General features: G+C 38.3%; 1 protein-coding gene and 1 long non-coding RNA gene across 4 annotated transcripts in view; one reads left to right on the top strand and one right to left on the bottom strand.

Moving 5' to 3' along the window:
- Positions 1-2765, bottom strand: part of LOC140698240 (uncharacterized) — a 53263-nt gene extending 50498 nt beyond the window's left edge. Inside the window, exons 1-2 of the long non-coding RNA XR_012075881.1 lie at positions 2636-2765; positions 885-919 (exon numbers count right to left, since the gene is read on the bottom strand). This is a non-coding gene — a long non-coding RNA (uncharacterized lncRNA). The remainder of the gene's footprint in view (positions 1-884; positions 920-2635) is intronic.
- The window catches only part of C1H21orf91 (chromosome 1 C21orf91 homolog), a 29643-nt gene continuing 15613 nt past the window's right edge, over positions 2521-16550 (top strand). The window contains exons 1-2 of one of the 3 annotated variants that reach the window (XM_006216755.4): positions 2521-2676; positions 3927-4060. In XM_006216755.4, the coding sequence (XP_006216817.1) occupies positions 3934-4060 (127 nt within the window). In that variant the 5' untranslated portion in view covers positions 2521-2676; positions 3927-3933. Of the gene's footprint in view, positions 2677-2830; positions 2971-3245; positions 3561-3926; positions 4061-16550 lie in introns of those variants that run through there. The other 2 variants (XM_031673064.2, XM_072967906.1) reach the window with 2 other exon arrangements.

The following is a 16550-nucleotide window of genomic DNA, read 5'->3' as shown; positions in this document are numbered from 1 at the left end:
ACACAAATTTAATGGCTTAAAACAATACCATTTATCATCTCATAGTTCTGTAGGTAACAAGTTCAGGTACAATGCAATTCAAACCCTTCATTTAGAATCTCATGAGGCTAAAATCAAAGTGATGGCAGGGCACTGGAATGAACTTCCAAACCCATTTACTTTTTTGGCTGAATTCAGTTCCTAGCAGTGTTAGGACTGAAGTCCCCATTTCCTTGCTGGCTGCCAGCTGGGTGCCAGTCTTTGCTCCTAGAGCAATGGTGTCTCAGGTCCCCCTCATGTTTCCAACCACTTTGACTTCCTCTTCTGCTACATCTCTCTGACTTTAGTTGGAGAAAGTTCCTTGCTTTTAAAGGTCCATGTGATTAGACTGAGATCGCCCCAATAGCAGGATAATCTCCCTACCTGAAAGCCCATAACCTTAATTATATCTGCAAAATCTCTCTTGCTGTGTCACATACATATTCACAGGATGCAGGGACTGGGTGCTACTCTGCCTACCACACTCAACAATGTCACTTTTACAATAGTCAGCATCCAATCAAAGCATATCATAGAAGCAAGAAAATATGACTCATACTCAGGAGGGGAAAAAAATCTGTTAGTAAAAGCAGGCAGCATGCTAATACAAAGACACAGAGGGGGTAAAAGTAAAAAGACTACAAAAGATATACATAGAAACAACTAATCATGAGAGAGTAGAAGTTCCTGTATTAATATTGGAGAAAGTAGATTTCAGGAGAAGAAATATTACCAGAGATAAAAAGTTGTTCAGTGATAAAAAGGGTCAAATTATCAAGAAGAGGAAACAGTCTTAGCTATGTAAAACGTTATAATCACTTGGGAAAGCAGCTGGCAGTTTCTTTTAAAAGTAAGTGTACACTTACCATACAAGTCAGCAATTCCACTCCGGGGTATTTGCCTAAGAGAAAGAAAACATAAACACATAAAAATATTTTTACATGAATATTCATAGCAGCTTTATAATAGTCCCCAAACTAGAAATAACTCAAGTATTCATCAAAAAGTGAATGGATAAACAAATTGTGGAATACTATTCAGCAATAAAAAGGAACTAGTATTACAAAACATCACTGTGAATCTCAAAACCATGTTAAATAAATGAAAGCAGCCAATCACAAAAGAATACATACCATTTAACTCTACATATATACAGCTCTAGAGCGGGTAAAACTTGTCCTTAATGACGTAAAATGGATAAGATGTTGGGGGGCTTGACTGAGAAGGAGCATAAAGAATTTTGGGGTTCTGGATATGTTCTATATCTGCATTGAGATGGTGGATACACTATTGTACACATTTGACAAAATTCAGCGACTGTACTTTTAAAATAGGAAAACTTTATTTCCGTAAGTTATACCCTGATGTGTAGACTTTAAAAAAATAATTAAAAAATAAAAAAGGTAGAGTTTTAAGCAGAGTTAACGGGGTAAGATGCCACAGAAAGAGAACACTGAGAAATGAAAAGAACTTATTCAATACAAGGAAACTTCGTGATTTTAGAAAGCACTTTCATTGAAAAGATGGATAGAATCCAAGATGCAAGACATTTTAGTCATATTTATCTTGAATGTAAAATTCAAAAAGAAAACATACAGACTTTTCTATTTCAATTGTGCTTCTCAAACTTTAATGTGCATGAATCACCTGGAGGTCTTCCTAAAAGGCAGGTTCTGATTCAGAAAGTCTTGGGTGAGACTTAGTCTGTATTTCTAACTAGATACAAGGTGAGGCCAATGTTGCTGGTTCATCTCTTACACTGTAAGTAGAAAGAACACAGACCACTCTTCTGAGGCACTAGCGGTTTATTTATAACGTGCTAATTTGGTCTGGAGGTTCCCATGATCTGTGGAATCCATTCCTACCATCAGTTAACAGGGAGCCTGACAACCCAGCCCCCCTTTCTCTTTGTTAGTGTAACCAGAACAGGTGCTAGTGATGCTCTGGAAAATAACAGTGATTTTACATCAATCAGCAGCTTCGGGTTCAAATTCCAGCTCTGTTTCTAAACCAACTGATAATCTGGGTTCCTAATTTGCATTCCTAGGATGAAAACGAGAGAACGGTTCTCGGTTCTTGTTTCTCTTCTCAAGGCTGTTTGAGGAGGATTATAATAGAAAACGTAACTGAAAATATTACATGAACTATAATCTTTAAAAAAAAAAAAGGTTTAAAACGTCAAGCAAAGTGGGCAAAAGCAGTCTTAAGTACCTCACAGGTTTTTTTTTTAGAGAGGCGGGACCTAAAATAAGAGGTGGGGCCCCAGGATGATCCCCGTGGGCGTGTAAGGAATGCGCCACATTACAGGCAGGGGCGCCCCGTGTCTAAAACAATCTGTAAAAAATAAGCTTCTGCATTTAAAATTATCCTAAATTCTGAAACTTGAAACACGAACTTTTCCGTCATTAAATATTTCAACTGGCACCTAACTCAAAGTTCGGTGATACTATTTTCCTTCAGTCTACTGCTTTCAGACAAAGTTCTACCCACGCATCTCGCTCCCTCTCTCGCATCCACTCGTCACTCTCCGGCCCCCGCGCCCCGCGGCCCCCGCCCGGGGCAGGAGTTTCCACTACGCTAAAGGGGGAGGTGGTGACGGACTCCTCTATCTACTTGCCTCGAGGAGGGGGCGTGTGAGGAGCCACCTTCCACAGGACGGTAAGAGACCCGGCGCCGACACGCGGCATCAGGGGCAAACGCGGGTTGAGGAGGCGGTGTCCGCGCAGCAGCGGGGAGGCGGGGCCGGGGACCGACGCGCCGGCGCGCGGCTTCGCCCTCCGCCGCGCCGCCCCCCGCCCCGCACCCCCGGAGCCTCGGAGGGATGGCACGGGCGGGAGGGGGCGGGGCCGCGCGGCAGCCTTCTCCGCGGCGGCCGCCTGCGCTGCGGCCGGAAACAATAGTGGAGGAGCCCGAGCCGCGCGGATCGGTTGCAGCGGCTCGCGAAGCCGGACGGTAAAGACCCCGCTTCCCCGCCCCCGACCCTCCTGCGTCCCGGTCCTCGGCCTCGCGGTCCCGCCGCCTCGCACTCCGAGCCCCGCGGCCGCTGGCGCTGTTCCGCGCGGGGCGCCCGGACGGACGGTCGGGGAGACCGACACGGGTCCGCGGCAACCTGAGGGGCGGGCGCGCGCCCCCAACGCCGGAGGCCCGGCTGGGACCCGACTCCCCGAGACGCAGAGTCCGGGAGGACCGGCTGCGGTGGCCCTCGAACGCGTTCTCTCTGGGCGGGAGGAAGCCCAGGGCGAGGGGACGCGAAGCTCCCGCCGGCCGGGCTCCGGGACCGCCGGCTGGGCTTGGCCACCCCGCCTCCGGCCGTGCCCGAGCGGCACAGCGGAGCCGCTGCCCGGCCTTCCGTGTGGATCCTCTGGACGCTCCCGGGACCCCTCCCTAGTGTTCACTTTTCCACGTGCATTTTTTTCTGCCCCGGGACCTCGGATAGGAAACCTTGCTACGCCGAGCTAGCGAAACGCCTCTAAGGTTCCCACCATGAAGTTAGCGAAGCGGTGTCCCGAGCAGGTCTTTCTTCCTGCATTTAACAGCGTTAAGTAGGTTGACAGACCCGGCATCTGAAAAGGCCTCGCTACTAAGCTCTTTCTATGCCTGGTCAGGGATGGGGGGCGCGGGCTCGAATACCAGAAAACTGCTTTCCGCCAGATCCCCCCCAACCAAATAAAACACAGGATCAAAAGAGGCACTTAGGCATAGTGTCACGGCTAGGCTTTAAGTTTTAGTAGCTTTGTGTCTTTGCACAGTAATATGATATTGAAGTACAGTTATGGCGATGCTTGTTTGATGGGGCTGTTCCATTAGATAAACTGAACAGCATCCTTCTCTCTTCCTAGAAGTGCCTAATACTGCTGTAATGGCAAGTTCTTGAAATTGTGTAACTTTCCTTTTCTGTTTCTTAATAGGGGCACTATGAACGAGGAAGAGCAGTTTGTAAACATTGATTTGAATGATGACAACGTTTGCAGTGTTTGTAAACTGGGAACAGACAAGGAAACACTCTCCTTCTGCCACCTTTGTTTTGAGCTAAATATTGATGGTAAGGACGCAGTATAGATTAATTTTATGGCATGAACTTTACAGAACTACTTTATGCTGAACCAGTTATAAGCTAAAACTAAAATTTCTTGAATGATTGTAAACTGTGACATGAATGAAGTGTGGAGATCTGTTAAAGATAAAGAGTTCCTGGAAATGAAGCGGAAGTTAGCACTGCTATGAATTTAAGAGAAACTTTTTTTTAAACTCCTACAGTGTTAATCCAGTTTTGCTAATATAAAGATGGGGTATGAGTATTAACTGGTAAACTTTTCCGGTTTCAAAGCTTATTAAGTTGGCAGATTTTAATACAATTGTTTTTGTGTTTGTTTTTGTTTTTTATTTGTTTTTTAATATTAAGAACTAACATAACAGACTAAGAGATAGAAAACAAACTTACGGTTACGAGGGGGTAGAAGGGGTAGGAAGGGATAAATTGGGAGTTTGAGATTTGCAAATAGTAACTACTGTATATAAAATAGATAAGCAAGCTTGTACTGTATAGCACAGGGAACAATATTCAAACTAAGAAGGCTTTTAAATTTTCTTAATAGTATCTCTAAGAGTATATGAAGAGTTCTCCAAATACTAAAAAAAAAAAAACTTCTATTATTAAGTGTTTGGTGTGCAGTTAATGTGTCCATGGATATCAGTAGTTTGTCCCCAAGAATCATGTGGAATATGTTGCTTTAATCTTGATGTTGCCATGATAAATTCTGATTTTTTTTTAATATTTATGAGTCATACTAAAAAGATGCTTAATACTCTGGCAATGAAAGTTTGCCTGCCATTTGAATTTTGAATTGTAACATATCAGTAGAGAGATTCTGTTACACCTTTAGATTAACTTTAATCATCTTGACTTTTTATATTATGTAGGAAAGATCAAATGTTCCTTCAGTTAAAAAAAATGGGATTATCTACCTTAAGATCCCTCTTAGGACTTGCTTTTTAGAAATTGTTGTAGACACCAAATTAATATCTTTAGATACTCTGTAGTAAAAGTCAAAATTACAACCATAAGTAGACTACTGAAAACATGTAGAATTAACTATATGACATTCATTTTCCATTTAAAATCATATTGGTTATGACAGTTTTGCCATTGTACTCTCAGAATTTGTAGTTGCTGAACGTGATAATCAGTGGAAGATCATGGATTTCCTCTAAGTTCCAAAAAGTATATATAACTGGCTTCAGTAAATATAGTAATTATGACTGATTTCAAAGGAATGACTTAAAAACATGATTCTTTTGTAAATTTAAATTACCATGTCCTTAATTATGCTAGAGTGAAAGATCTGAATTTATGGTTTTTTTAGAAATACAGTTGGCCTTTCATATTATAGATTTTAATTTTAGATGGGAAGAGGCATTAGAAATGACTCAGCCCAAACCTGTGTTTATACTGAGGGAAACTGAGAACTAGGTAGTTGGACTGTTCAGGGTTGCTAAAAACAAGCTGTTGTTATTTGCCAGGCACTGTGTACCAAGCACGTTACATGGATTATCTTATTCCACTCAAAATAGCTCTGAGATGACTATTATTATCCATTTTAAAGTTGATGGAGCCTAATCTTCAAGACTTAAAAATGCATTTTGAAGTTGCACGGCAATAAATGACAATGCTGCGCTTTGAAGCCTGGTCTTCTGGTTCTAGTGTATGTGATTTTAATTCCATTGATCGATTGTCAATAGTTATTTTACTTGATAGAACTCATATGAGAAACCTGTTCCCCTGAATCCTAATTGCTGACTTTGATATTCCATCAGCCAGCTTTTCCTACCAATGCTTCCTGCTAAATCATCATTAGTGGTGTTCGTGCTGTGATAGAATGTTTCTGCAGAAACCTAAACTTTCATATTTGTTTTTCCAGTTTCTTTTAATAGTGCCTTTTAACTGGTTCTTCATCACTATATAAAAAATATACAGATACTCCTCAGGTACTATCTTTATGAATATTTCATCTCTGATAACATTTATCTCAATTATAAGCTTGTCATAAGTCCTACGTTGTTTAAAAAATAGTTGGCTTTATCTTAAAAGACAAAAATAATTCTCAATTTGAATTAGTATTGTTTCCTTTTATAGTCTACGTACACTCAAGGTTTTAGACTTTTAAATGCTAATTAAACCTTCATGAGAAAAATTATTTTAGAATTAAATTTTCTTCCCAATTTATCTGAAGTCAGTGCTCACAAATAATATATTTCATATTTACTACAGAGATAAGCTTGTGCATTATAACCATTTTAATATCATAAGATTTTTTTTAATCTTAGAAATTTTAGGGAAAAAGGAGGGAAATGAGAACCCAGAATTCCACAAAATTTCAGTTTTTATATCAGTATACAGATTTTTAAAAATCAGTGAAAACAATGTGATAATAAAGTAATCAAATACCTGAAAAATAACTAGGTATATTCTTTGTCTATGTCAGTAAACCTTTTAAATGTTTTTGAAGTTTTCTTTCCCCTACCAAATTTTCAGCACAGTGCCAGTCAATAAATGTTACATAAGAAAGAGGGACTTTAAAAAATATGACATTTAACTTTACTCGTTTGATATAACTTTTTTGTAGAATGGTACTGTGGCTGTCCCTTGGTTTCTTAGCTTACAAATTGCTGAGTTTTCTCCAAAGCTTTCTATTCTTTTTTTAGCTAAGAGGCTAAGTTAAAAATTCTCTTGGAATTTTTAGGCTAGTTTTGAGTCCACAGTTAAGCTGAAATACTTCACACCTTTTGAATTGTTGCTTATGTCAGATCAAAACTGGTCTAATCAAATTGTTTAAAACTGTGTGCATGCATGTATTTATAAAATGAAGACGGAAAAAGAAAGAAAGAACAAAAGACAGTTTAATCTTGTAGGAGAGATTTCATATTCTGAGCATGGTTCTAAGTTGCCTTTTTTCTGTGACTTTACAGTACTTAAAAGAAAGTAAGTACCTACATACATATACTTCCAAGCCGCAGGTGATACAGTTCAAGGACCTAAGAAATGCACTTTAAGGAGACTGATATTTTTTTGGAGGGGTATGGTTGTGGGGGGCATCTGTAATTCACCATTAGAATTAATTGTCTACTTCTAGGATTAGGAGATAGATGCATAAACTTCTTAATACTTACGGCCTGTCCTTGGCACTGAGACACTCTACACTTTTTATGCATTTATGATCAAATACAATAATATGCATCATAGTTGATGGTACTCAAATCTCTAAACTTATTTACTCTGCCATTCCCTAGACTTTTAAGGCTGGGAGGAACGTAGCCCAGGGTGGTCAGGAGCCATAATAAAACTCAACTGTAATAAAACAATGTGAGAAATGAAACTAAAGATCAGGGGACGAGGCAGAGGTCCAGGGCTCCAATCTGTTACTTCATACTATCAGTTTTCATTTTGTGCCAAAACTATGCAAATAGTATTTTTACTTTTCTCTAATAATTGACTTCCTTTCCTTTCTGTAGAGACAAACTTTTTTATAGGACAGAATCGGTGCCTCTTACGCCAAAGTTTTCAGTGTACATTGATCTTGCTAGTTGATTAGTATTACCAAGGCTTACTAGTCTACCTTGGACTGTATGAGCCATCTCAGACTTCATTCTCCCCTACTTTGTTGACCTTTCCAGGAACTTTTCTAGAAACAGACCCAAATGCAGATCCTTAGTAATCTTTCCAGCAAGAAAAATCTGAGGGCATTTTCTCTTGGTTGAGGCACTGGTTTCACCAGTGCTTACTTTTAATCTTTCTTCCTTGATTCTTTGTGCCTTTGACCGAAACACTGGTCAGTAGTCAGAGAGCAGTTTGAATGTCAATGTTAAATCCTTGATTTAGTTTGAATCAAGACTATATTAACTACTCAACAGCTCTTGTTTTGTCTTGCTTCTGGCACACCAGCGTCTTTCCACTAAGTAAAGGCCCAACACTTTACTTGTGGTAGGGAGGCTGAATATTGTTAACTCAATCTGGCATTAACCTCTTTCTCTTGTTTCCCATAATGGCAAACATTATATCTTGCTGTTCACTAAAAAAGCACTTTTAAGTATAAAGTGTAATATGACTTTTGAACTTTAGCTTGGCTACCTTTGATATACTTAAAAATACAGATACGTATTTTTCATTAACTATCTTTTAATGTCACTTTAAATAAATTTGAACACTTTTTAAATGGCTCTGATAGTAAAACTTTAGTATTTGGACAGAAGTAGGGAGGGATGGAAGTGAAATGTAGATTTAATTGATGATAACTTTAAATTATAGAATATTTTTTAAAAAATTAAAACTAGGCTTATAACAACATCTAGTTAAGATCTGTGACTTAACTAACAACCCACATCTGAGGAGCCAGATTCCAGATTTCCTATCTCTTGTCCTAATTATGATGACCTCTTTTTAGTTACTCCCAACTTGTTCTCCCTTTAACTTTATTAAACTTTCTAATTTTAAAGTTTAGGATGAATTTAAAAGATACTGAGTTGCAACTAGAAAAATCAGCTACAGAGAGGCCTTTTCAGTAATAAAAGGTTGTACCATGCTGAAGACAAACTATTTGAACTGCAACTGTAATGCTCTGGTGATTCCTCTAACCAAGGAGTTTGAACTGGAAGGGATTTTTAACAAAATGAGGCAGTGTATACTGAAGATGGGCACGCACCAGATCTCATGTGGACTTATTGCCAGAAAGCTATAAGAATTTTCAAGTTTCTGACCCATCTCAGGACATAAAATGTAATGATTAATGCTACTGCTCATTATAGATACTTTAGATGTTATAAACGTAGAAAAACTCTTCCCTGCTTTCTCCCAGCCTCTGTTTGTGATGGGCTAACATGGTAATTCCACCTTCCACATACCTTTACAAGGAAGATTGCTTTCCTTCAGCCGATACATCTCCATTGCTCCACTAATGCTCTAGTGGTTAAGCATGGGGGCCCTGGACTCACACCCTTGAATCCTGACCCTGCCATTAATTAGTTGGGTTTTTGTGGCAATCCAGATACCTAAGTATTATATTGTGTCATACTGGTTCTCAAATGTTACCAGTAAGAACAGTTTTATATTTTTATTTCTTAATCTTGAAATTGTTGTGCCAGAATCTAAGTCAAAAGGCTGAACTGCAGTTGTTGCCATTTGTTCCAAGAATACTTGGCAGTGTAAGCAGTGGCGCTCAGATTTCTTTGTTTGCTCTTGATGCTCAGAGTGAAGCTGCAGAGTAATGGTAGCATAGTGATTAGGAGGACAGGTTCCTGACTGTGCCCCTGAGGTCCGGAAACTCCAGGTTGGGGGTGGGAGGGTGCAGTGCGGGGAGCACACACACTCCAGAGCCTGACTGTCCAGATTCAAATCCCCATTTACTAACTGTGAGACCCCGGGCAAGTTACTTCTGTGTATTATTATTCTGTCAATTCAGCTAGAAGTATATGCCCATCTAAGTTTTAAATAGGAAGTGATTAATATTTATTTTCCTTATTTAGTAATACAGTATGTGGCTAAAATGCCTGTAGAAGTGACTAGGATGGTTGGAAACCCTTACTTTACCAACTGATTTTTAAGCATCTTGGAGCATTTATCGTAGCTAAACATTTATGGAGGTCTCCCGTCAGGACTAAGAGGTGAGTAGTAGTATCCTCATTTACATGTGGCGAAACAAAGACTCTGAGGTCACGTCAAGCTGCCCTAAAGTCATATAGATAGTAAGTAACAGAGAAGGGGTTCAGATCAGGTTTCTGATGCCAGAGCTGTTGTAACCACTGTGAGAAATGGACATTTCTCTCTTTTACCTTTGCTATATTCTAAGTTTTAAATTGTAGACCAGCCCCTCTGTGTTGATAGCATTCACTTATTGGTTTTCCTAATGCTTGTGCTTAGTCCTGATCATCTTTTCATTTTCTTTTTTTTCTTTTTTTTTTTTTTTTAACACGTTGGCATACTCTGTCCTAGGCCTTCGGTCCTCACTCTCTGGGCTTTCATGACCTTTCATGTGCTGATAACTAGCAGGTCTCCTCCTGCCTCCTTCTCCTTGCATCAAGTGCACCCCTATATATGCAGCTAGTTTGTGGACATCTTCACTTGTATACCCCATAGATATTTCAACTACATTTCTAAATTTAAACTTTTATTCCACCAATATCTCTTTTCAAAATGAATGAATAAATAAACAAGTGAATTCCCTTTCCATCCCTGCAGCCAAAAAAAAAAAAAAAAATGTTGGGCTTGGGGTGAACAATGGGGAAGGTAAAGACATAAATGCCTAGCTACAATATATGCAGGGTGGCGCCAAAGAAAGAACCTGCCTTCCCTGAGTCTTAAAAAGTTACTTCTCAAAGCAGCCTTCCCTGCCCTTCAGGGTTCCTTTCCCCCACCACCATCAACCCTAATGTACTTTTCCTCATAGCACCCTTTTCTTCCTGGCACTTGCTCTAATTTGTTACTACAGTTGATTCCATGTTTGTTTAATGTGCTCCCCCTCCCCCATTTGTTAATTCTGTAAGGACATGGATTAGAGTCTGTTTTATTTACTAGTTTATAACCAGCAGTAGCACAAGGACTGGCAAGAAGTAATAAATGAGTATTTGAGGAGTGAATCAGTCTAAAGGAGACTTTAGAGGACTGTCTTTCCTAAATTTTTTTCCCTTACACTTGCCCGCAACAGAACTCTTTAGCTATTTTTCTGTCCTTTAACAGAGTTTCCTGAGATCTTTCTGGAGTCTACTAAAAGTTTTATGAATCTTACCAATGGAAGAACTTTGTGTCATATTCAAAAGAAAAATGTAGCAAATAATACTAGTAGTGATATCTGGTTATCTTTTGGATAAAAAACAGACATAGTTATTTTTTCTCCAAACATAGAGCAAGAAGTTTTATACAGGGCTGTGTTTAGAATGGGAGTTTGTAGATTCATCTACACACTGCAGCTCTTGTGATGCTGAACACCCCAGCAAAGAGCCGTTTGCTCACAGTGATGACCCCGAGGCATCTGATGATCCTGAGTGCTTTTAAAATCAATGATAAAAGTAGGGGTTTTTTTTAATCAGTGATTTAAAGTTGAAAACAAAGAACCAGAATGTACAACCTGGAATATCTTATTAATAGAAACATAATTATAAATAAAGGATTTGTTAGAATAGATAAAAGTGACATTCTGGTTCAGATTCATAATTCATTCTCCCAGTGTGTTGACAAAGATGAAAAGAAATGTTTTATGAGACACATGGAAACAAATTAAATCTAGACTGAAATCTTTTAATTCAAAATGAAAAATATCTGTTCTCAGTAACAGGACACACTTTTCATGATTAAAATAATTTATATTAACTGTTATTAGAAAGTTGATATAGAGAAATCATCTACCCAGGAATAAAGGGTAATTTTTCTATTACATGCAAAATAAAATTGGCCTGTGAAGAAAGAAGACAAAGTTAAGTTTCTCTCCCCACATTGGAAGAAGTGAAATATCACTCTCTAGTTGGGAGAAGCTAGTCCAACTGTCAGACACCTAAGGGATTTACACTTTTAGGTAAGTGACTTACCAAATAATAGTCAGGTGTTGTTTATCAGGTACTGTATGCTTTACATTCATTATTTTATTTCATTCTTAATTCAACTATATGAGGTGTGTGCTACGTTACCCCAATTTGATAAATGGGGAAAATGAGTAGAGTCTGGGGAACTAGTCCGGATACACAGCTTGGAAGTTCAAACCTAAGGTCTCTGATTCCAAAGAGTCCAAGTGCCTAAATCATTTCTGCTTCCAAAGAAAATTTCATGAACTCTTAAGAATTTAGGAGATACTAAGTAACTTTTAGGCAGAGTTACAGATGAATTACACAAATGTGACTGTTCAAGCAAGAAACAAAGTTTGGGTCCCAAGAAATGCTTACTTTTTACAAGTTAGTTCTACCTGTGATATTATTTGATTAATACACGTTTGGTGGAATAGCCAAAAATAGGTGTTTCTGATGAGCCAAGAGACTGGGATGATGCAATCTCCATAAAGATTGTAATCTAACAAACTATCTGTCAGGAAAGTATAGTCTTTAGAACTCTTGGGTTGGGTTGATAATGATCAGAGAGGGAGGAAGCAACACGCACGACAGTCTTGCTAGTTCCTGCCCAGAAGGGATGAGGAAGTTGAGCTGTAGACTGACATTTGCCACAGAATCTTGCAAGTGTCAGCTGGTAGTGAGACAATGGTTCTAACACTGCTCTCTGTCCGTTCAACCATCCAGGTGATGGAGGCTAACATACTTACCCTCATTAGTCTTCCTCTCGAGACAATAGGGTTCTAAGTAAGTAGAAGCAGACAGTGCAAACAAAAGTGAAAATGTCAGCGCCGATCCTGGAATTGCACACTGTCTCCTTTTTGTTCATCCACCCCAGTAGCTGAGCCTGGAACACTTCCTAGAAAGAGAGAAGAGACAGGTGCTAAGACAGTATAACTTTATATAGCACTTTAGATGTTGGAAGGTGCTTTTACAGCACCTTAAATTTAAACTCCACATAATGAAGGAAATGAACATTAAGTGTAAATTTTAAATATGGTAATACATGAAAAATGTATAAGTGATTGAAACCAAAGTGGCTAAGTAACATTGTAGAATTATCAAAATGTTAGCAACTATAGTTAGAGTGGATTTAAATTATTCTAATCCAATTTGTCACACCATCTGTTAGGATTCTGATAAGGGGAATTAACCCATTAAACCCTGAACCTTGAATTCACAGTTTGTAACAAAAGAAGACTCTTTATATACAAATAATTCTAAATTAGTGTATTTCCGTTAAATACTATTTCCATTAGCTTTTTGGCATTATTGTCTCAACTGTATAACAATAAGGCAAAATAAAAAAAAATAAAATAAAATAAAATAAAATAATAATAAGGCAAAATAATGGTTTGTGTGTATATCCATCAAAATCTGAATCTCAGAATTTAAAGCTATGTTCATAGCAATTCTTAAACGCATTCATTCAGGAAATATTAACTGAGCAACTGCTATGTTCTGGTAGTTCTGGTAGCTAAGGATAAGACAGTTAACAAAACAAATCCCCGCCATTGTGAAGCTTACATTAGAAAAGGAAAAAGACAATAGAATAAATAAATTATATGGTATAGCAGAAGGCAGGGTAGGATTATTTGTCTTTTATGAAGTATAAATTCAATCAGTAATACATTTTTCCATGTATTACCTTCTTTAAAATTCACATTTAGTGTTCATTTTCTAAACAATATGGAGATTACATTTAATAGACAGTTAAAAGCACTTTCCAAAAAAAAATAAATAAATAAAAGCACTTTCCAACCTCTAAAGTACTATACAAATATTAAATGACACCTTTAATATCTAATAAACTCATGATAACTGGTGGAATAATATCTACAATGAATTTAATGAGTGACAATTGCTAGCCTGTTTTGAAAACAGCCCGTGTGTTCAGGAAGTTTGGTGGTATTGGAGGGGACGTTTTCAGATATAACATGAAGTACTTTTTTATTCATACTTTTATATTTTTGTCTTCAAATATTAAAGAGGTATTTTTAAGTTTCGAGGACACTAAAATATTTTAAAGCTTTTGTTTTATTACTGCTTTCTCACTAACACTTCGTAGTATTTGCCATGAGAACATTTCTGTTATTTATTATTTAAGTATCCTTTTTAATCTTGACCATATAACTTTGGCCCACCATATTAAATTTAAATTCAGTGTCAATCAACATTTTGGCTATTTTTATACTACAAAGTAGAATAAATACAATATAGTAAAATACAATTCCTACTTAGTGTATCAGTCCTCTAGAAAACTCAGTTTTAAGTTTACTAGTGTATTTATTAACCAAAAGAAATAACAGCCATAAGTATCTGAGGAAAGAAATTAAAATCTCACAATTCTCAGTTGAGACTAATTATAGAACAATTTAATGCATCTCACAGCCTCTCTTTTCTACCGCTGACTCTCAGTTCATTTATTTACGCTCCCCCCATTCATTTTACCTTATACTGACACATCATCTTGCCGCCCTGTAGTTATCTTCTCCATAACCTGGCAGGTTGACCACAAAGATGATTACAGTGGCAGAAATGCTAGTGTCTATCATATTTAAAAGAAAGGAAAACATCAAGGGAAAAAGCTTTCCTCTCTTTCCCTTAAGCCTTAGTTGTTGGAAGAGCAGCGTTCACCCAAGGTCTCCTGTCTCCCAGCTTACTCTGCAGCGCCCCTGCAGTTTAGTTTGCCCGCCTCCTTTGCTTTCACCGGTGACTTCCTGGTTGTCAGCACAATAGTTTCAGGTTCTGGCCATTTTCAAAATCTGTCATCTAACATTTCCCTCTTTCTTGAAACACTCAGCTCCCTGGGTTCTGTGATAAATTAGCTCTGGCGTCTTATTTCTGCTCACTTTTCTTCTTTCCAGTTTCGTTGCCTACTACGGGTCCCTGAAAAACTAGAGTTTCCTTGAATTCTGTCCCTGTCTGTCTTCTCATACTGCACTCCTCTGTTTCTTTCACTGTGTTGGTTACAGCTATACCCTCTGTAAGCTAGTGGAACTCCAGAAACATACCACAGGCTAAATCTTTCTTTTAAGCACCAGACCTCTACATCCAGGTGCCTGCTAGACCTCTCCATTTAGATATCCTACAGATGTCTTGAATTTAAGTTTCTCAAACTAAATTTATCTCCTTACTTCCACATACACATGCATTTTTATTTCCTTCCTCTTTGGTTCTCAGAGAATTCCAGGTCCCATACCCCAAAGATTTTGTTTCAGTAGGTCTACAGTTGAGTCTAGGAATTTGTATTTTAACAAGTGTCCAGGTGACTCTTGTGCAGGTGGTCTCGGGACCAAATTTTGAAAAACTGCCCTTTATGAATGAATGGTTCCAGGTTCTTCAAGACTTTCCATGTGTAGGTGCAGTGATGAATTATGGCTGAAATCTTATCTGAGCTCTGCTTTTCAAGCTGTGCGCCCTGGCAGGGATGGGTTTTCAATTTGCAAAGGCAAATTGGCCTGTGGACTTGCAGCGACCCTGCTGCCTCACAACTTCCCTCTCACCCCCCACCTCCATGCAGTCTGTTCCTGAGTCCTGTTAATTCTTCCCAGTCTGTTCCTGACTTTTCATTCCCACTGCCACACCTTTGCCCAGACCTTTATTCCTTCTCACCAATCAAGACCCACTTAATCCTTCTCATAGACTATATCTCCGCTTTCCCCATCACTGCCCCACACCACTAGTTCTCTCTCAGTATCACCGGAAAAGTCTTAAAGTGCAAACCTGATTATGCCATTCATTTTCTTAGAGCTCTGTTGATTCCTTACCGGTTTCTTCAGGTTAGGCTGTTAACCCCCTCACATGACATGTAAGACATTTCATGACCAGCTGTCTTCATAACTGGCTGCCACCTTCTTGCATTGCCCCCTTCAAAGGCACTGTCTCTCCTTTCCTCTCGTTTCCTCCCTTTCTTTCTCATTTCCACACTTTTTGTTTATCTAGTTCCGTCTGTCCTAACACCGTTTACTTCTCCTTCCTCCTGATATGCAACTGCTTAACTTTTGGAGTACTTATACCAAACAGAGGTGATAATAAATTACACCATCACCTATGTTCACAGGGCTGCTGTGATGAATATAGAAGCGGAATATGGTATGTGATACAAATGTTAGTATTGATTCAAATTGAAATACAGAAAGGTTTTATTTTCATCTCATCTAAAAAGATGAAATTCTACTGAAAAGATCACTATGATTCATTTGTATATTGAACAACTCCTCCATTGCCAGAATAATTCAGTGTTTTAGTACATTGACGAGGTTTGAATTTATCCTGAGTTTACCTTTCTGTGATTTGGTTTTAGGTTTTTCTGCCCTGGCCTCCATAATTTCCTTCATGTAGCAGCTGCCCAGCAAATCCTTTCACCACAGTTCTTTTCAGCAGTATGAATTGTGTTCACTTATCGGTGTCTTTTTCCCTCACTCCCTCTGAAGTCTGTGGGTCTTCATCAGCAATTCCCAGATAAAACTATATACCATGGTGATAATCTTACTTCGGGGGAAGGGGACTTCTTTCATTTGAAGATTAAATACTTTTCTTTGCTAGATATATTGTTAGCCTAAGGAAATTCCCAATCTTAAAAAAAAAAATTCAGAATATTAGGATATTTTAGATCTGTGTGTCTTTTACCATTTCAGTATTGTAATCTTTTTTATTTTACTTAGTTCATTGGAACATACAGTACAACACCTTAAAGCCTAACTTGTCTTGGACTAAGGAACACTGTGTTCTTTCCCAAACCAAAATATATCCTTATGGGCATTTTTTAATGTTTTTAATTTTCATTGTTTAAAATGATAAAAGACTTTGTTTCTCCCATAATAAAGTTTCCTTTTTTCATTGAAAAAAAGCATATTATAGGAAAGTCAAAATATAGGAAGCAAAAACATTTAAGATTTATAATCTCTCCTATCTACTAATAATCTCTTAATATTTTTATTTTTCTA

The sequence above is a fragment of the Vicugna pacos genome, chromosome 1, assembly GCF_048564905.1.
Source record: "Vicugna pacos chromosome 1, VicPac4, whole genome shotgun sequence".
Classification (NCBI taxonomy): domain Eukaryota; kingdom Metazoa; phylum Chordata; class Mammalia; order Artiodactyla; family Camelidae; genus Vicugna; species Vicugna pacos.
Note: the sequence above shows the minus strand (reverse complement) of the source record. Positions and strands in the feature narration are given on the sequence as shown.